This window comes from Symphalangus syndactylus, chromosome 2 (assembly GCF_028878055.3).
Source record: "Symphalangus syndactylus isolate Jambi chromosome 2, NHGRI_mSymSyn1-v2.1_pri, whole genome shotgun sequence".
In the NCBI taxonomy this organism is placed as follows: domain Eukaryota; kingdom Metazoa; phylum Chordata; class Mammalia; order Primates; family Hylobatidae; genus Symphalangus; species Symphalangus syndactylus.
Genome location: NC_072424.2, coordinates 101,285,906 through 101,308,460, shown reverse-complemented (window position 1 = coordinate 101,308,460; position 22,555 = coordinate 101,285,906). Strand labels below are relative to the sequence as shown.

The 22,555-nt window shown below is 34.0% G+C and overlaps 1 protein-coding gene across 4 annotated transcripts in view; it reads left to right on the top strand.

Moving 5' to 3' along the window:
* The window catches only part of TRDN (triadin), a 407,513-nt gene that overhangs the window by 123,588 nt on the left and 261,370 nt on the right, over window positions 1–22,555 (top strand). For 2 of the 4 annotated variants that reach the window (XM_063621032.1, XM_055263039.2), the window contains exons 7-9: window positions 1,971–2,030; window positions 10,384–10,566; window positions 16,209–16,268. In XM_063621032.1, coding sequence (XP_063477102.1) covers window positions 1,971–2,030; window positions 10,384–10,566; window positions 16,209–16,268 — 303 coding nt within the window. The remainder of the gene's footprint in view (window positions 1–1,970; window positions 2,031–10,383; window positions 10,567–16,208; window positions 16,269–22,555) is intronic. The other 2 variants (XM_055263048.2, XM_063621041.1) reach the window with 1 other exon arrangement.

Sequence of the window (22,555 nt, the reverse complement as noted above, 5' to 3'; positions counted from 1 at the left end):
CTGCCACCCAGACCGGAGTGCAGTGGTGCAATCTTGGCTCACTGCAACCTCTGCCTCCGGGGCTCAAGAGATTCTCATGCCTCAGCATGAGAACTACAGACATGTGCCACCACACCCAGCTAATTTTTGTATTTTTAGTAGAGATGGGGTTTTGCCATGTTGGCCAGGCTGGTCTCAAACTCCTGACCTCAAGAGATCTGCTCATCTCAGCCTCCCAAAGTGATGGGATTACAGGTGTGAGCCACAGCACCCATCTGAAAAAGATTGTTTCGTATTTTAAATTTAACTTTAATTCCTCTAAAATCCATCTCAGTGTATGATATGAAGTAAGATTCTAACTTAATTTTTGCCATTGTTTTAGGGTGGATTGTGTCTAGGATAGCTGGGCCAGATTTCAGCTGATTTATGCATCCAGAGTATGCATAGTCTGCTGAAGTTTTTTGTTAAACACTCCAGTTAGGTAGAACACGTTATGACATTTAGGAATCAGATCAGCTGAAACATGCTTCAATATTTTTTATGGTATATTTACACTTGAAAATACCAAAATCTCACAAATCACCACTAAAAAACTTACTTATGTAACAAATACCACCTGGACCCCAATAACCTACAGAAAAAAAAAGAAAATTTCAATTAAATAGTTGTCATTTTCTTCATGTTTATTTTGTTATTTTCTTATCTTATTTTCTTCATGTTCAATTTCCATGAACTTCAATACAGCCATCTCCTTTCTCTGTTCTAGAAATAGGTGACCATTTCTTGTCTGATATTGGGTTAAGCAGAATTATTAGCACTAGGCTCTGTGTATTCTGACTTAATGAAATAATCTGCTATTTCTTGTGATTTTTTTTCAAACTTTACAGTAGCTAAATGTTTTCTGTTAAAAAAAAAAAGGTAGGAATTTTTGCCCTTAAATTATAAGTGCTGCAGAAAAAAATGTATTCAAATTGAAAAGCAGAAATAAAATGCTGCATTGTAAGTGCTTTTTTATTTACCTTATGCCAATTAAAGGATGTTTGCTTTTTAGGAGATATGTTATAATGTAGTCCTGTGACCTTGTGTGAATAGTGCCTTGCTTAGCCTAGCATAATGCTCCTTTTGTTAACATTGTGTAATCTATTACCCATAATCCCAAGTGGTAGTGGAGGTGCCTGTGGGCAGGCCTGAGTGGTGGAGAGGCTGAAACTCTAGAGGAGGAGGCACCTGGTCTCTCAGCAGCTCTGCATCTGTTAGGGACACTTGCTCTTCAACTGAACATTAGGCTTTCTGAGGCTTAAATCATCTCTCCAAGATTCTGGAGGACACTATTTATTAATTGTATTTAAAAATAATAGATTTTTAAATACATATTTTAAGCATTTCTTAATGATGTAAGTAAAGCTGATGTACATTATTACTATTCTTGTTATAAGCTGGAGAAATGGAAATATGTGGAACTAATTTTTTCCTCTAGCAATTCAATACATACACTTTATCAACTGCCCAATTCAATCTCAAATTTTACTACTTAATTTTTGTAGTTTATTTAATTACCATTGTTATTCTTGAAGAAATGGTATGTAAATATTGAAAAATGTATGATGATTTGGGAAACTACCAAACAACACAATTTAATATAATTCAAATTTAAAAATAAACATGACATATTTTTTGACAAATTCTTATAGAAAATTTTCCCTTTCAGTTTGTCTTCCCTGAAAGCTTTACCTATTTGAAATAATGACTTGAGAAAGAGTAGATCTGATTTTCAACAGGCTTGCTAAGTCTTAATGCCTAGACTTTAACGTTGAATTCAATACAACTGTTATTACACTGGTAACTCTTTACTTCTGAATTAGTCTTATTAATGTCATAAATTTTCAAAATATTACAGATTAGGTTTTAGCACTTATGAACCTGAGGTCAAAAGAAAGCTTGGTTTTGAAATCTGTTAAAAATGTGTACTAATGTAAAATTTTCTGTTTAAGCAACTCACAAGGAAAAAATTGAGAAAAAAGAAAAACCAGAAACAAAGACAGTGGCAAAAGGTAACTTTTCAATTTATTATTTCCATAACTAAATTCCTTTTACTTTGAAAGATTAATTTTTGGGTAACAGATAGTTGGATATTTGTAAACTTTTATCATTTTATTTATATTAAAAAGTTAATTTGGTCTTACATTTAAAATTTAATATCTAAAAGAATAATTAAACTGAACACTTAATAGAGAATCTCAAAATGTGAGAGGAAAATGAAGAGCTTCATCATATGTGGTAGACAGAATTCTGAGCCCCAGAACCCTCATTCACCCCTTGGTGTCATCCCTATGGCTATGTCATATTACATGGCAAAAAAAAAAATTTCAGAGGCAGTGAAGGTTGTTCTAAAATAGGGAGGTTACCCTGGATTATCCAGGTGGGCTCGACGTAATACCATGAGTCTTTAAATGTAGAGAGATTCAGCAGAGAACAAAGAGATTTGAAGTATGAGTAGTTTTGCCCATTGGCTGGCTTGAAAACGTGAGAAGAAAATGAACTCTGCCTCCATGTTGAACAAGCATTAAAGCCAATTCCTTCCTCTAGCCTCTAGTAAAAAACAAAGCCTAGGTGACAATTTGATTTCAGCCTTGTGGGCCCTAAGCAGAGAATTCAGTAGAGCCATGCTGAGCCAACACTTTGGAATCATAAAAACTGGAAGATAATAAATGGGTGTTATTTTAAGTGGCTAAGTTTGTTGTAATTTGTTACCACAGCAATAAAAAAACTAAAATAACATATTTGGTTCACAATTTTTGACCAGTATTATAACTTGAATTTGATTTTAGAATCTCAAATTCAGAATTTTCTTTTTAAAAAATTATTTATTTTCAACATTTATAGGTACATAGTAGTTGTACATATTTATGGGGTACATGTGATGTTTTGATACAAGCATACAATATATAATGATCAAATCAGGGTAATTGGGATGTCCATCACCTCAAAAATTTATTATTTCTTTACATTGGGAACATTCCAAATTCACTCTCTAGTTATTTTAAAATATACAATAAATTATTGTTAACTATAGTCATTCTATTTTGCTACTGAGCACCAATAACATATATTGAGGAAAGGACAGTCTCTTCAATAAATTGTACTAGGAAAACTGGATATGCAGAAGAATGAAACTAGACCTCTGTCTCTCACCATATACAAAAATCAAATCAAACTGAATTAAAGACTTAAATGTAAGACCTGAAACTATGAAACTACTTGAAGAAAACATTGGGGAAATGCTTTAGGACATTGGTGTGGGCAAAGATTTCTTGAGTAAGACCTCAAAAGCATAGGTAACCAAAGCAAAAATAGACAAATAGACAACTTCTGCACCGTAAATGATTTTCTTGTATCAAAAGGAAATAATTGGCTGGGCACAGTGGCTCACCTCTGTAATCCCAGCACTTTGGGAGGCCGAGGCCGGTGAATCACTTGAGGTCAGGAATTCAAAACCAGCCTGGCCAACATGGTGAAATCCTGTCTCTAGTAAAAATTTAAAAAGTAGCCAGGTGTGGTGGCACACACTTGTAATCCCAGCTACTCAGAAGGCTGAGACAGGAGAATACCTTGAAACCTGGAGGCAGAGGTTGCAGTGAGCTGAGATTGTGCCACTGCACTCTGGCCTGGGCAAAAGAGTGAGACTGTCTAAATAAAAAAAAAAGTGGTCATGCATAAATCTTGATCAATATTTTTACTTTAAAGGTTTGAGAACTGAAATTACCATAATAATATGCCAAATATATTTATTAGTATATCATTTTAATATTTGATATTTTGGCATATTGAATAACAAAGTTTTTCTGTATTAAATTTATCTGCCAATTACTAGAAAAAATGGATTTTATTTGGTAATTTAATCTTATTCCCTACATTTAAATTTCTTCCTTATCTTTTAAAATATACACGTTAGGCAATCAGCTACAAGCTTCAATTCGGTATTTTTAAGAACCTACCCATTTAGGTAAAACTTAGAAGCATTTTTAAGATTTAGTTTATCTACTAAATGTAAAATAATGAGATATTTGAAGCAGATATATTTTCAATAAATCTTCCATTAGATAACCAAATATCATTTTATTAAAGTTAATATGGATGAATTGTAAATTGAAACATTTTTAGAAGATAACATGAATTTACTTTCAAGATTAAATTAAAATAAATAAATGTAATTTTATTTTGTTTCTCCTGTTTCATAAATGCAAATGAAAATAAATTTTGTATATACATAATTTATTTTCATTACATATAGATGAAATCATATGTGATAGATGTATGAAATCTAGTGGACATTTTAAAGATCATCTAAATTAATTACCTCATTTAACAGATGAAAAAAGTGACCTCTAGAGAGAGAGAAAAAAATTTTTGCCAGGTCATAAAACTAGTGTATGACTGGGTTAAGACTAAAAACCCAGGTGCAGTCAGTATAAATTGAGTATTCTTCACAAAAATAATTAAATACAGGTCTTCAAGCATCTTTATTTTTTTTTCAAAAAATTTGTTGAATGCTGCATTAGTTACTTATTGCTTTGTAAAGCATTACCACAAAATCTGAGGCTTAAATCAATGCACATTTATTATCTCACAGTTTCTGTGGATCAAGAATCTGGGCATGGCTTAGCTCAGGCCTCTGTTTCACAGTCTTACAAGGTGGCAAACAAAGTGTTAACTAGGACTTCAGTCTCATCTGAAGGTTCAACTGAGGAAGCACCATTTGCAAGTTCACTATGTGGTTGTTGGTGAGATTCAGTTCCTCAATGACTACTAGCCAATCTGTTCCTGGCTGGCTGTTGGCTACAGACCATCTTCAGTTCCTTGACACATGAGTCTCATGAACATGACAGCTGGCTTCATTAAACCTAATGAGAGAGAAACAGGAAGACAGAAATTACAATCTTATCTAGACTAATCATGGAAGTCATATTCAATCACCTTTACTAGGTACTATGGGTTAGCTGCAAATTCCTGGGGCAACCCATATTGAAGGGAAGACGATTGCACAAGGATATGAATGCCACAAGTTGGGAATCACTGGGGGCCATCTTGAGTCTGCTTGCCATAAATACTTTCCATTTAAATATTTACATCATTCTTCTGGGGGAGGTACACACACATACATACACATACACACACAAACATACATATATGTGTGTGTATATATATGTATGCATAAGTATGTATGTGTCTGTTTAAAACATGTATATGTATGTATCTATGTATGCATATGTATATATGTGTCTGTTTACAACATGTATATGTATGTGTATATGTGTATACATGTTTGTATACAGTATATACTTTTTATTTTTATTTTATATGTGTATGTATTATGTTATAAGAAATTAATAGAAAGTGTTCTTTATATAATAGGTGGTTTCTGGTAAAACAAAGTAAGATTAAAAAGTCATAAGCCTTCTATGTGACATTAAAGATAGAAAAAATTATAAAGTATCTTTGAAAGGTGCGACCAGTTAAAGTAGACTCTCCCTTTGAAGAGCTGTGATTTCTGGAGGCACTTGCATAGAACACAGCATGTTTCTTGCTCTGTTGCATACTGCTTGCTGAAAGGCAGCCATTGGTTAGAACACTTCAGGGATTCCTCCCGAGGAAGAGTAGACCTTTAATGTCTACCTTGATACGTATGTAGGACCCCATATCCACTGAGAAAATTAGCCTATTTCTGTAGTTCATTAAAAATAACGGAGACAGGGTAGAAGAAGAAGAAGAAAACAATGATGAAAAGAGAAGTTGAGTGAGGTGAGCCAAGTTTGGGCCAGGCTGTCTAATTGATGTGGATGTCAGTGTGACCTTCAGATGTCTGTGTGTTTGATGATGTGGGAGAGGTTATTGCTGCCTTGGTCATTTTCAGGAAGACATTTTATCACTTTCACATGTTTCATGTATATTTATATCTGCCCTTATGTGTCTTAAAATACATTTTTTGTATCATCTTTTTAGGTTAATATTAATAAGTGTGCAATTTACTACGATTAGAAGTTGGGTTAGTCATTCTGAGTCTACTCTTTCTACTCCTGACTCATTTAGTTGCACCATCTTTGATAAATGGCTTTTTGATACTTAGATTTTTCAAATGTAAAATAATAATGAAATAGTAATTCCTGCTGTACATTAAACTTTGGGTAAGTTCTAGGGAAACTCCAAGAGCTCTAGACATGCAGATTATGCAGATATAATATTAGAAATGTTTACAGACTTATTTTGCAGAATTCAAAGTTATTTTGCTCAGTGTTACTTATCTCCACAGCTTCCATAGAGGAAGAGGCAGCTATAGTGGCGATTCTTTTTTTTTTTAAATGCAAAGAAACTGAAGCAGAGAGAAGTTAAGCAGTTTGCAGCTCTTTATGGAATGAGAGAGAAAATGTGTAATTTTCTAACTCCCAATATGTGTAGTATGTTTATTGAGGGATACTATTCTATTTAATACTTTGGCATCAGACATTCTAAATCTGATGCAGTAGCTAATGGATCATGCCAATTCCAAGACTGAATCAAATATGCTGATATCATTTTTTTTGATTAGGCCATTTAGTTTTCCACTTGACAAAAGTCATGAATAAAATGCCTTCCTAAATAAAACTGGGCGATTTGAATATCCATGGCAATACTTTTTGGTTTTTTCATTCCTTAATAAATTTCGTCACTTAAATTATTTTAGGGAAAAATCAGGAAAAATATTTTGGCACAAAATTGAAGAATATATGTACTCAACTTAAAAGTAAATAGAAGTTGGGTGTTGCTTTAGTTTCATGAAATTTTCTTTATTATAGTCACATCATTGTTTAGTTCGCACTCATTTTTTTCTACTATGAGGCAAAGTTATCTATTTCCAGCGTGAATGCAATTGAAAAGTGTCTAAAATCGGTAGAAAATATTTTATTATTTTTATACTTAAAGTCAATGATTATAATGAGTTGGCTATATATGTGGTTCTACCCCTTAGAAAATAATCATTGCCCACTTATAAATTATAATGGCATTAAAAATAAATCTGAATTTCACACATGTATAATTCCATACTATAAAGTTAAGGTTAAATCAACTATAACTTACAAGGAGTAGATAGCTGTCATTTAGAGTAAGCAAATATAACAATTTCATACAAATTAGTATAAACAAAAAAATGTTGGCAAGTTTAACAGGTTTAGACAAGTTTATTTCTAAACACATATTTACATATGCAGTCTCTATATCACTATATTATACATATGATCTGAGTATAGTGGAATATTTACTCTCTCCTTCATCAAAATTGCTAATCCAGTATACATTTATCCTGTGTTTTCTATGAAAAAAGCATTGTGCTAGACACAATGGTGATACAAAAATAGTAATAGAATTCCTACCCCTAAGCACTGTCTGTCTGGTAGGGAAGACAGATAGAGCAAACTATCTATATTTCAAGATATATAATAAAGAATGAAATGTATACTTTAATAAAAATTCAGAAAAATGGAAGCTCTGGGGAAGACATTATTAATTCAAATGGGAGAGCCATTTTTTTGCATGTGAATTGACCATGAAGAAATTTAATCCCAGCACTTTGGGAGGCCGAGGCGGGTGGATCACCTGAGGTCAGGAGTTCAAGACCAGCCTGGCCAACATGGTGAAACCCCGTCTCTACTAAAAATACAAAAATTAGCTGATCTTGGTGGTGCACACCTGTAATCCCAGCTACTCAGGAGGCTGATGCAGGAGAATTGCTTGAACCTGGGAGGCAGAGGTTGCAGTGAGCTGAGATCGCACCATTGCACTCCAGCCTGGCAACAGAGCCAAGAGTCTGTCTAAACAAAAAAACAAAAGAACAAAAATAAAAAAAAAAGAAATCTAAATATGTGGAAAAACATAGAAAATATAGAGAATGTAGTCTGACAACATTTGACACATGGAAAAATAACTAAAATATTCAAAAGAAAGAAAGCAGTCCAGTAGGGAAATAAATTTTTGGAAAGATGCTGTAAGATGGGAGATAGGAGGAAGCCACATATTGCAGGGTTTTAATTTTGCTATGCTAAAATTTATTCAGATAGTTTTATTATTATGCTGATTTTTAGAGCTCCAGCAAACTAGCTGTGAGCCCAGGTCAATATAGACTCTCTAGAAGTGTTTTTTAGGTGAACATATAATGAGTTGCATGAGATTGAGGTGCTGTTGACCATTCCAGTGAAACTTTCTTTCCAGACAGACACTAATAAACATTCCAGTGGAACTCTGGAATGATTTCAATTTAAAGTCATCCGCAGAAAGCTGCTGGTTTCAGTCACAGAAACGTATGAGTTTACTGCAGGAAAGAGCAGAAACCAGCAAAGGAGGTTTAGAAATGATTTCTAGGAAGAAGAAAATCCCCTGAGTGTAGTTACAGAAGCCACAAAGATGTTGAAAGTTTATGGACATGTGAAACCCCATCTCTCCTAACAATACAAAATTAACTGGGCTTGGTGGCGGGCGCGCGTAATCCCAGGTACTTGGGAGGCTGAGGCAGGAGAATTGCTCGAAACTGAGAGGCAGAGGTTGCAGTGAGCCGAGATCGTTCCACTGCACTACAGCCTGGATGACAAAGCAAGACTCCATCTCAAAAAAAAAAAAAAAAAAAAAAATTATGGAGTAATTGAGTAATATCTGTATGAGAATTTTATGATTAAACAATATTGCATAATGTGTGTATCATAATTCCCCTTCTTAAAAATTCTCAATACACTTCAGCCTTGAGAAAGTCCAAGCTAAACGACCAGGTTAGCTTATTGTTTCCAAATGAATTTGGCCATGAGAATATTCTCCAATACCTAATACAGTATCAACATCTTCCTGTAAATATCTGAAGTATCTGAGAAGCAGTGTTTTGGGAAGTGCTGGCATAGTCAATTAAGTGCGGTACCACAGATTATTTTTGTTTTGCAAACTAACCAGCATCTGGCATTATCATTTTCATTCTCTTAATGGGACCTTCTGATATTATCTTGGCTTAGCCTGAAATCATCATTTAGGGTACCAAAGTCAAGAAACTTGATTATATTTTTTCATCAAATTCTTTTTTTTTTTTGAGATGGAGTTTTGCTCTTGTTGCCCATGCTGGAGTGCAATGGCGCAATCTCGGCTCACTGCAACCTCCACTTCCCTGGTTCGAGTGATTCTTCTGCCTCAGCCTCCTGAGTAGCTGGGATTACAGGCATGCACCACCACACCCAGCTAATTTTTGCATTTTTAGTAGAGATGAGGTTTCACCGTGTTAGCCAGGATGGTCTTGATCCGCTGACCTCGTGACCCGCCCGCCTTGGCCTCCCAAAGTGCTGGGATTACAGGCATAAGCCACCATGCCCGGCCTTCATTGAATTCTTTAACATGAGTGACAATAAAGGCTACACAGTACATTAGCAAATGACATAGAGGATTCCAACATTGCAGTAGAGCTGCTGTGGTGTATAGTGGTTATGTGTAGTCACATACAATAAGGAATGTCCAATATGCAGCATCTACTATGAACAATTTTCCACAAATTATGTGCTACATTATTACTGCTTTTTAAAAGATGCTTCAAAGATCCACAGACTGGTTAATTTGCATCCCAGTTCCTTCTTCCAAAATACAGATAATATCAAATTAAGAATATATGTGTGTAATATATATGTTCTAATTTATATATCTATTCATATATATTTTTATTTATAGCCCTTTGAATTTCCCAGGACATGTTTAAGGGCTTTAAAAACTAGTAGAATTATCGCTGACTTAAGATAAACGGGAGCCAATTTCTCAATTTCTGCACTTTCAGTTTTTCTAAAGCCAAATCATTAGACTATAGGTCTTTCAGTTATCCTCTAATGGATTTCATTGTTTTATTTCTATTAGTCAACACCAATGCAGATAATTTTACACTTGCATTCCTAATTGTTGTCTTTAAAAAAGGCTTCGTTGGCATTTCAGTTTCTTGAATGACCCTTAAGATCTTTCAGTTATGGAGCAAAATGATCACGTGCTTATAAAAGGAGACTACTTCACTGGGCTGTTTGGTATGGACATGGTCTTTCACAGAAATTCCTATATATCCATCCCCTGCATACTACAAATGCCTCCTTGTTGACATGCTAAGTTACTATTGCCTTAAAAAATAGTGTTTTCATGTACAAATTAAGAGCCATAACACTTTTAGTAGTCTATCTAATATAGCACTTCATAAACTGTATAAAACTCTGGTAAGTCACAAGTGTTTATGTTAAAAACAGTGTTTTTCTATTGTTTTCCTTTCTTTCCTCTTTCTTTTCCAGTTTTCCTTAATGACATAGTACAGATGAAACATTATGTTTGTAAATAAACAAAAGTATTTCAACATCTTTTAACTTTATACAGAACAAAAGAAAGCTAAGACTGCAGAAAAGAGTGAAGAAAAGACTAAAAAGGAAGTGAAAGGTGGAAAACAGGAGAAAGTGAAGCAAACAGCTGTAAAAGTAAAAGAAGTACAGAAAACACCATCGAAACCCAAGGAAAAGGAGGACAAAGAGAAAACAGCTGTGTCAAAGCATGAACAGAAAGGTAAACATTCAGAGCAGGAGGCTGCTGGAGGTTCTAAGAGAATATTGGGCAAGAAGCACATGCAGTGAAATTAAAAGCTGAAAAAGACCAAAATCAGACTTCAAATGGGGGTAAAAGACATTAAAGTAAATATATCAGAAAGGAAATACAGTAAATTGGGAATTAATATTTATTTATAAAAATACTAAAATGTGTTCACATATCTAAAGGGGCATTTTGAAGTATTTTTAAAAGGGGTTTGGAGGTAGCATCCGAAAACATATAAAGACTGGGGATAAATGTTGAATTTTTGAGATATGGAATGTCTATTAAGAGGTAGAATAAAGATTGTATGTGTCATACTCTTTGAGGAAAGTGGTCCCCCAAAATGACAACAATTCCTAAGGAGTTTGTTAAGGGGTACATGTTGGCATCATATAGAGTAAATATCATAAAAACTATCCATACATTACTGTTGCATTGGCAAGAGCACATCATTTAGAATATACATCAAATTATTAAATTTATTTAATAGGCAAGATGTTATAGAGAAGACAGCTCTCAAGATTCTTTTTCAGTTTCCATTGACTAAATTTCTAACTTTAGAAAGCTCTGAATGTGACATATTTTGCCATTCTTCAGCAAGAGTGATGTCAAACTTACATCCCCACTTTGCAAAAATATATCACTTAAATGGAGGTGGAATATAAACCTGAATTTTTATTTTATGGAAGGTTCTATATGAATATACAGAGCTGAAGGTTTAGGAGGGCAACTAAGGGTCTTATTGTACCACATCTCTGGCACTTGTTGACTGTTTCTTTTCCTAAGTCCGTTCCTGACTCCAGGTTACTATATAATCCTAAGACTCCTTTATAGAATACGGGGATCTAATATGAAGAGACTATTCCTGTAATTGATGTTTCTTGGAGGCATTGCAAAACCAAATTTTTCTTTACTTTGTAGCACTTTTGACTAATGTTATCTAAGGACTGTATCAAAGAATTGGTTTCTATTAGATTTTAGTTTAAGAAATCTCACAATTTTGTTACAGAGCAAGCTATTTAGAGGATGAAACTGAAATTAATTTTTCCTCATTATAAGGCACAAGAAATGAAATTTGCAATGCACTCATACTATATTTTCATCTTTTTTCTCTTGAATTTGCATTTGTAAACTTTGATTCACATGTAATATTTGTCAACTCTGATTTATATGACAAAAGATGCATATTTTAAAAATATATATTTTAAAAAGGAAAGATTTTTTCTTTTTTTAGTGATCTACAAACTTTTAAATTTAGATAATTTTAATTTATTATTTTAAGATATGTCATATTAAAACTTAGGAGCTCTAAAACTTTTTCCAATTTTCAAGGTGATTATATCACCATGACAAAAATTTAAAAGTTAATTATTACTTCTATCAAAATTATGTCATTAATGAAATATTTTGGTAGAAAAAAAGGATGAAGTAAGTAAAGAGAAAATATGTTGAATATAATATTTTACTGTGGTAAAAAAAAAACAGCAGAAATAATCTTTGGATACACTGGTATGATTACTTATATCCTAAAATCCTTTACACTTTAGATTGCTCTTCAAAATGAAAAATAATCACATGAAATCAGTGAAAACCTACAAAGTACATTCTAATTTTTAACCATAAATGCAGAATGTAAAAACTGATGCCAGTTATATTTGGAAATGTCAAAATACTTATCTAACAACTAGGAATGTGAATGTATTTTTTGATGCTAATTTTTCGTATCTTTGGGGATTTGGGAGCCATATTTTATTGATAAAAACTCATTACCAGAACACTTTAAAATAATGTTTATTTTCCAGGCCACAGATATTGTATTTCATTTCTATCAGTAATCAGATTTATTAAAGACAGCATTATATTACCATATCCCTTTTCAGTCTACTATTTTTATTTCTACACAAAGAGCTATTTATCTATTAAAAGGACATTCAAATGTCATTTAGAGTTTAAAACAAAAGCACAAATGTGATTTTATCAGCCAAACAATTGCAATTGCTAAAGCAAGTCTCAGTATTGAGAACAGTTGCCATCAATTATATGAATGTATCATTAGGTAAGTATTCAAAACTTAACCTCTAATGGCAGATCAGACATATAAATATGTCATTTTATTTTTCATTTTTTGTTACTAAGCAAAGATTTAATTAACAGCATTTTTACATTAAAGAAAACTAATTACATTATGATTTTAACTAAGCAAGATAAACAAAGATATAGTTTTTTTAATTTCTGAGGCTTTGGTTTTGAAAATTTTATATGATGACTTAGTGTAACTGTTGAGTTAGCTTTTTGGGCAAGAGAATACTCATTCACATAGTTAAGTTAGACCTGATGTGTTTGAGGCATTCTTTTCATATAGATTTCTAAATACTTCTTTTTAAAGAAATAAGGCTCATAGGTCCTTTACTCACTTGGAAACAGATTTTCACATGGGGCACATGTTTATTAGTAATTATTTAATTACATAATATACATATGAATATATTCAATGTAGTTACTCTCAATATTGTATATGGAAATAATACATCTCTTTTTCTGCTTAAAGCATTAGGGATAAGATGCATATGTATATACACGCCTACCATAAACACACACACACACACACACCCATCAAATAATCTGGTTTTTATGAACCCATCTAAATCTGTTTGTAGAGTAGGAAGAGTTGGCATTATCAGACATTGCTCCCTAGTTTTCTGATGACCTCTAGGAGGTCTGTGGGGAAGGAGAAACAAATTTTCCAGCTGCCACACACTTTGCTCATTCACTCATTCTTTCTTTCTTTTTAAACAACTATTTGATATTTGTGGCAGGCAGAGAAAGTATAGCTAATGTGAATCTGTTATAGAGCACTGGACCACATGTGCCCCATCCTCATTAGAAGTTTCTTAAAAATTTTTTGTTGTTGTTGACATTTTGCACCCAGAATGTATTTTCCCTTGGTTACTATTTCACAGGGAACACCAACTAGGTATCATTCGAATGACATCTACCACTGCTTCCTGAGAATCAAGGAGAGAAATGGACAGCATGTGTTATTCCAAGAAGGATGTTTATTTGGGGAAAAAGTACTTACAATGATGAGCAAATTAACATTATATACATTATTATCTCAGAACTATGAAAGTTAGAATGGCAGGACAATTTAGATTTTCTTTATGAAAAATTTTCTGCTATAATATTTAAGTACAGCTACCATGGTTGAGTCTGTACTGAACATATACAGACTTTTTTTCCTTATCATTATTTCCTAAACAATATGGTATAACAAGTATTTACAAAGCTACCATGGTAGCTGTAATTATATATATATATTTAAGTTTTGTATTTTAATAGAGATGGGGTTTCACTATGTTGGCTAGGCTGGCCTTGAACTCCCGACCTCAAGTGATCCTCCCGCCTCAGCCTCCCAAAGTGCTGGGATTACAGGCATGTGGTTTGTTGAATGCTCAAATGTGGAACCCAGGGAAATGGAGGGCTGACTGTACTTTGATAATATTTCAACATACAAGCTGAAAAGTTTCATTACATTGTCAGCATTCAGCTAAAGAAGACTCTCTGAAGTGTGAAGATTTTAATTAATTCAGTACACTCTTCAACATGTTATGTATATAACCATCCCATCACAACGTGGGGCAGATAATATTGCATTTGGAGGGGATGTTATATTACAAATAGTCCTTGCATTCTAAACTTCCAACATACATAAAAACAAACACTCTTATTTACTGTCATGAGAGTCTATAGTGCCTCTAAGAGTAATTATTTTGGGAAAAATGAATGAAAGGTTTTAGATCAGTGATTCTGTAAATGCAGTCTAATTAGATTCATCTAAGGAGTTTGTATAAAATGCATATTCCTAGGGTCCAGATCCATGGCATTTTAAATTTTTTTGGATGATGGAGCCCAAAAATCTGTATTTTGACAACTCCTCTCTCTTTCCCATGTTTAAGTTGCCCTTTGAGAACTAATCCTAGAGTATAGGCAGACAAATCTAAAAAGAGTACAGTCACTTAAGGTACTGAAATAAGGGGAACATACTGCCAATTTCAGAAAGTCCACACTGGTCTAACTTCAAACTTTTAATTTAAGGGAATTGCACTTTTTCATCTTGTTTTGTCTTAGAGTCAAATTGCCAGTTCTACAGTTTTGCTCAGGAAAACAATCTTGTGTCTAGAAAAGAGAAAATACCTTCTACCTTAACCTTATGTCTTTCCCAATCATAGGGTTCCCAGGTCCTGGGATCAGAAACTCCAGCTATTACTGCCAGTACATCAAAGGGCAAATCAATGCAAGGAATGACCTGAGGACTAGCCTCCTTCCCATTCCCTACCTCTCCTGTGGGAAAATGTGCTCCAATTTCAACAACTAAAATACATCTAAATTTTTGGAACTTTATGAGTTTTGGCCTGCCCATATTTAGGTATTAATGAAAAAGATTATATTTTTATATCTTCTTCAATAGCTATATTTATTTTTTAAAGACCTAACAGAATTTCATAGTAAAATGGATTCCTCTAAAAATGCTGTTACTACTCTAAAAAGAATGAGATTTACAAAAATCCTTAGAGGTGTATCTGTTTAGTAACAAGCTTTGTTATTTCATATGTTTGATATGCATAATTTGGAGCAATTAAGAATGTAACATGTTGCTTAAATTGAATAAACTCTCTTGGTCCTAAAGCTGCCTTTGGATTTGGTGGATTAATAAAATGCATATTTCAGGAATATTGAAATGTAAATTATTTCATAATATATATGCTTTAAAGAAGATACGGTAAAGATTCATCAATTGAGCTTTGAGTTGGATTGACCTCAGGAGAATCTAAAGTTCTGTGAGGATTTAAAGTTAAGTGCAATGTCTTTAATCTAGAGGGAACAGAAAAAAACCAACTCCTGAAGACCAGGTCTGCCCAAAATGATGTTTACATACTACAGTTTTTTTTGTTTGTTTGTTTACTTTCACCATAGGCCATAAACTAGTCAAGATCATGAGATGATCTTAAGATTACTCATTTGATTAGTTTAACAACAATATCATTTGGTTCCGTTACTCTGTTCTTGATTTACTCTCCCAATTAAAGAGCATTTTTATTCAGAGGCCACCTAACAGGTTGCAAAGAGGTTAGTTCTCCTGATAGTCTTTTGGAAAAGACATTCTGCTGCTCCATAGAGACAATTAGCAGAAGGGCTGGAACTGAGTATTTGATAAAACACTCCAAGTTGGAAACAATTTCCTCTTGTAAAACTTCTGTTTCATTATTGAAAGTTTATAAAAAGACAAATTGGAAAAATTGCTTTAATATGATGACTTTTGTAATCAGTTATTTGACAAAATAGGTTTTTATTTTGAAAACAACCACTATAAGATTACTCTGAATTAGTCCTTTTCAATTTTTAAGGTTATTTTTGTATGGAAGAAATGAAGCATTACATTTGTTGTCTTTCTTTCCTTCTGTATTTTCATATAAGTGCAAATTATTTTTTTGCAGAAAATATTGTAGTAACCAAAATAGAATTGTGCTATTTTGTTTGTTTTGTTAAATTATTTCTCTGTAGAAAAATGAAGTGTTGATGACATTTTTTCATTGCTCTTTTTCTTTCTACTCTGTCAGATCAGTATGCATTCTGTCGATATATGATTGACATGTTTGTCCATGGGGATTTAAAACCAGGTATTCCAAGCAATTCTTGTACTTGTCTGTTTTAATAGTCTTTGTTTCTAAGATTGTGGGCTTTTTATGTACCTAACTGTATTTTCATTTTTTAAAAATTGCATAATGCATGTGTAGATCTAGAATAAAACCAATAAAAAGCAGTAATAACTGGCATTAAGGTCTTAATTTTACTTTCAGTCACTGCATGGCCTATTGCAAATGAAGTCAGCTGAAATGTAAAATATGTGCTAATATCTCTCTATATAAAGAATGCTAAAACCTTTAGTAATGTCTTGAAGTGAAGCAGTGAATCATCTTATTTTATTCTTGGTAAACTTAGAAGAAAAGACCCATGACAATGAAAATATCTTTCTTTTCTTAGTAGTGAACACAATTCATATTAAAATCATCACATTTCAAATATTTGTGCTTTGTTTTCCAAAACTTTAAAATTTTTTCCCTTATACATGAACTTGGTTTAGCCACTCCAAAGAACTATTGATGGAGATAGATAATCTCGGAATTAATATTCAAAACAATAGGGAAGGATTTTGAGTTAAAGGAATATATCTACCTTGTCTTGTATCTTTAATTGTTGCCCAGAGTATAAAAAGGTATTTTTTACTAACATCTGAACTAAGCATGAGTAACTTGACTGCTTGCACTATGCCTTTTGCAGATTTAAAAACTGACAGAACTATGTTCATGTTTGGGAAAACGTTTCCAAGAAGACAGTATTGTTAAGGAAGGAGCTCATTTATATTAAAATAAATGAAGCTAATTGCTTAAAGCCAGCTATATTTTTATTTTCTTAACTATTTTTGTGAAAGCCTTTCAAAAATATATAATTATAAGTTATGCGTATGTTGTCAAAGAGACATCTCATTTCTAAAACAAATAGGTAACACATCTAGGCTCTAGAAAACTAGATAATGGGAACCTTTGCACTCCAGAAAATGTTGTTGATCCCAGTAATTTATTCTAGTTAAATAATTTCCTCCTCCTCCTCTTTTCCTTCTTCTACATTTTCAGTAAGAAATTTAAATGAGGGGGAAAATCACTAAATATTATAACTTAATAGGTGAAACTAATTACTATCGATGTTTGTGTATAGTAACATAGCATAATTGGAAATAAATCTTCAGGAAGGTAGTGTGATATGGTGGAAAGACAAGGCTTTGGACAGAAATACGGTGATAATTCTTAACTCCATCCTTTTCTAGTATTAGGTCTTGAGCAAATAATTGAACTCTACCTCATTTTTAGTGTTCTTACATTTAAAATGAAGATCACGTCACAACCTTGCATTGTTGACAAACCATCTAGTGACTACAAACAAAATGTTATAACTTTAATTTGTTCATTTCACCACTGCCTGCCTGGTGAGTTGCCTACATGAAGAGAACCTCTCAATACTTACAAGTTTCAGTTTATATATATCAAAAATTCAATGTTAGGGCTGGGTGTGTTGGCTTATACCTGTCATCCCAGCACTTTAGGAAGCTGAGGCAGGAGGATCACTTCAGCCCAGGAGTTTGAGACCATCCTGGGCAACATATAGAGACCACATCTCTACAGATTTCTTTTTTTCTTTTTTTTTCTTTTTTTTTTTTGAGACAGAGACTCACTCTCGTCACTTAGACTGGAGTGCAATGGTGTGATCTCGGCTCACTGCAATCTCTGCCTCCTGGGTTCAAGCGATTCTCCCGCCTCAGCCTCCTGAGTAGCTGGGATTACAGGCCCCTGCCACCATACTTGGCTAAGTTTTGTATTCTTAGTAGAGATGGGGTTTCACCATGTTAGCCAGGCTGGTCTCGAACTCCTGACCTCAGGTTATCTGCCCAACTCGGCCTCCAAAAGTGCTGGGATTACAGGCGTGAGCCACTGCAACTGGCCAAAAAAATTATAAAAATTATCTGGGCATGGTGGTGTGCACCCATTGTCCCAGCTACTTGGTAGGGTGAGGCGGGAGGATGGCTTCAGCCCAGGAGGTTGGGGCTGCAGGGGTGTGTGAGCTATGATGGCACCGTCACATTCCATTCTGGACTACAGGGCGAGACCTTGCCTCAAAATAAATAAATAATTAAAAAGTTCAATTTGGCTAGGCCCGGTGGCTCACGCCTATAATGCAAGCACTTTGGGAGGCTGAGGCGGGCAGATCACCTGAGGTCAGGAGTTTGAGACCAGCCTGGCCAACATGGTAAAACCCTGTCTCTAGTAAAAATACAAAAATTAGCCAGATGTAGTGGTGGGTTCCTGTAATCCCAGCCACTCGGGAGGCTGAGGCAGGAGAATTGCTTGAACCTGGGAGGCAGAAGTTGCAGTGAGCCGAGATCTCGCCACTGTACTCCAGCCTGGGCCACAGAGCAAGACTCTGTCTCAAAAAAACAAAAAGTTCAATTTTAGGTCAAAGTTGTGCTGACCATTTTGTTCACCTGTGTTGGTTCAAGAAATTCATACTCTACACATAATTTTTATGCAGTCAACTAGGTGTTTACTTACATATGAGATGAGGTGAATCTATGTTGCTGATGAGCATGAATTAATAAATGACTAATATGCATTATTTTCTTCATATTCCATTAGTTTTAAAATTTCATTACCTGAGGAAAATAATCTGTTTTCTGTCCCACTGAAATCATTCATAGTAGTTATTTATTGATCATAAAATATAATTCCTAAGAAAGTCTCAGGACACAGAGAACCATGCACTAAGAAATTCAGTGAGGGATGCTAGTAGTTTAATAGTCACAATACCAATCATTTCTTTCTGAAAATCTAACAACAGAGTAAGGTTAGAAGAAATAATAAAATCATCTATGCATGAATTAAAGATGATTTTGTTAACAACCACACAGAGAGAGCCCTTGTAAAGGCATATGCAAACAAACATACTCTAAAAAGTCCTAAGTTGAGATCTACAACACTATCGAGTATTCCAGCCCCCGAAGATAATTCCCAGTTCTATAGGATTAGATTTCTTGATACCATTAATTGACTTACTAATTGAATTCTTAATTTATTTCATCTACCTACATTCACTATTTTGAAGAAATGAAAGAAATACTTGAAAAGTATTTCTTGTCCAGAAGTTGAAAAGGAAGAAGGGAGAGAAGGGAAGCCTACGTAGTATGCCTGTTGTTTCATTTAATAAACTATATGACGTTATGTAAATGTACCTAAACAAAATTCAGGAATATTATCTTTGTCAGTGTAGCAATACAAAACATGGAGTGAAAAAGCACTAAATATGACTTGCATTTTCAAAAATAAGGAATGAGAAACACAGATTTAATCTGGGCATATTAATTTAGAGAAAATGTAAGTGGTGAGACATTGACTCTGACTGACAATTAAAGAATAAGACAATTCTTGCCAAGTTTATTGCTCTGCATGTATCCACTATTTATAAAACATTTGTGCTTCCATCTGTTTCTGTTTGGGATTAGTGGAACACCTGTTATTGTTTAGCTAGAGTTCATTATTAATTATTGGTAATGAGTTTTTAAAACTTTAATTTGATTTTCCCTCCGGGATTCAGTTTTTCCTTTGTAGAATACTGTCACACCCTCAAAAGTAACCCAAACTGCAGTTCTAATTTGAAAACCCTTGCTGATGAAATGTGCTGACACTATGACATAAGTCCCAAGTTTTGCCTTTTATCCCATCAAATAAAATGCTTCTAAGATATTCTTAAAATTTTTAGCTAAGATTTTGTCTATTTAAATCTAGGAAGTGAATGCATGCTATCAACACTGGTCCTATGGGCAACTGGCATAGACCTGTATCTACATTTTGTAATTTTAGGTATATTATGAACACCGAAGATCTCCCCTCTCCAGAAATACTTTCTCCATTTAATGACCTAACATCTTCATATTGAGATTCTTTGTTGTTTGTGCAGATGGTCAGCGTTATATAGGATGTGTTTTAATAACTCATAACCTGCCTTAGGGAAGACAGAGAGAGGAGGGTTGGGGAGAGATTGAGACAGAAAGAAAGAGATTGATTCTGTCTTATGGTAGCTGTCTTGAAACTGATTAACCTCCACTTTTTTTCCTAGGGCTTAAAGTAGTCTACTTGTCACTTACTCATAAGAGAACTATTAAAACTGGTCAAGACAGACATTATTTGCAACATCAAAACACAATTTATGGGTTTTTTTCTTTTTCTTTTTTTGGAAATTGATAGTACAGATGGTCAAGGAATATTCCTCCAGATTTTTTATCTTTATCAACCTTCCAGTAATTCCAATTTCCTTTTCAATTTTGTGTGGCTTAGCACATTTTTCTTAAGTGACAGCTATACCGATAATTTTATTCATTTAGGTAGACTATTTTTAAGAAAACACATCAGGATCTTGCTTGACATTTTCATATTCCTTCTTCACCAACTTCTATCTGGGCTTAATAAATTGCATGGGTTTCTGGGCAGAGTCACCTAAGTTAAAGAGACAAATTTCTGTAAGGAAGAAATCACATGGTTCACAGACCTCTTTATATTCACTATAGATAAAGAAACCAATTTAAACGTCCAGTACAGGACCAGGGCTAGTGTGCTTGTGCTTAGTAATTTTAATAATTTTTTTTTAGCTTTCATCTCTGTAACTATTATGATTAAAGTTTAATACAAGTTAAAGTTTATCCCTTAGAAGTTATTCCACTATTAAAATTTCAGCTACTGTCTGACTTTTACTTAAGCCAAGAATTATGTCACCGTAATTTATTCTGCTTTTTGTGTCATTTATTTTCTTTAAATTGAGGGTACTCACCTATCAAAATCTTCTCGGATTGTAATAAGGCATTCTTTGGCAGCCTGTATTCCAATTCAATGGGTTTTAAGTCCATAGCTAGAAAGAGCCTTAAGGAATAAGTTAGTATTCTCATTTTATTAAGATCCTTTTCTTGAACTTCAGTCGTGCTTAACTATATTTTTGGTTAAATCTCGCTGAGAAGAGGTCAAATGTAATTGCATTATAGTCACTGTTATTTAATGGTTTAATCTAATGTATTTCAGAGCTCACTGCTTGTATTAGACAAGACTAGGTACAATTTAGCTTTGCTTTAGACTTCTGAAAAAAATCCTGCTCCAAGGTAGGCATAGTTCCATAAAAGCATATTCACTCTAATTCCAATCATTTAATTATTTTCACACAACAAAAGTTTCGGGAATTTTTTTTTTTTTTTTTTTTTTTAGACGGAGTCTCGCTCTGTCACCCAGGTTGGAGTGCAGTGGCGCGATCTCGGCTCACTGCAAGCTCCGCCCCGCCGGTTCACGCCATTCTCCTGCCTCAGCCTCTCTGAGTAGCTGGGACTACAGGCGCCCGCCATCACGCCCGGCTAATTTTTTGTATTTTTAGTAGAGACGGGGTTTCACCGTGGTCTCGATCTCCTGACCTCGTGATCCGCCCGCCTCGGCCTCCCAAAGTGCTGGGATTACAAGCGTGAGCCACCGCGCCCGGCCAGTTTCGGGAATTTTAATGTTTATTCAGTAAGTAGTTGTTGAATCCTCTCAGCAAGCTGGTGGTCCAGAAAAGAGGTAAGCTAAGACATAAATAATTGTATGAAAAAGGATAACTTGATAAGTATACAATGAAGACACAGAAAATATACACTTTAATCTCAGTATACCAGGAATGAGTAATTTTCTCTATTTATCAACCACTTGGAGTTTTAATTATTAAAAAAATTTATTTAGTTTTTCCAGTAGTTTACAGGAGTAGGAATAAAGGGAGAGTGAAAGTTTTGATAAGAATTTAAATATAGTAAAACAAAATGTTTCTATCTTATATTCCCTGTTTTCAAAGATGTGTATACTTCAAATGGGAAATATCTTCAGAAAGAAACAAACAGCTCATCAGCTATCATCTATGAGCCTTCAGTGCATTCATCTTGCAGATACCAATTTCAAATTTTGAATACATCTTTAATAGGTTCTATTATATATTATTACTTCTGGTTTTTCTAGAACATGCATCATCAAAATGTAGTACTTTAATTTTTGTAATCTTTGATGGTCCATAATTTTGTTGAAAAGAAAATATCATCTTCATTTCATAATAAAACATTTCCTTCCTTCCTTCCTTCCTTCCTTCCTTCCTTCCTTCCTTCCTTCCTTCCTTCCTTCTTTCGTTCTTTCTTTATTTTTTTTTTTTTTGAGATATAGTCTCACTCTGTCGCCAGGCTGGAGTGCAGTAGTGCCATCTCGGCTCACTGCAATCTCCGCCTCCTGGGTTCAAGCAACTCTCCTGCCTCAGCCTTGCGAGTAGCTGGGACTACAGGTGCATGCCGCCATGCCCAGCTAAT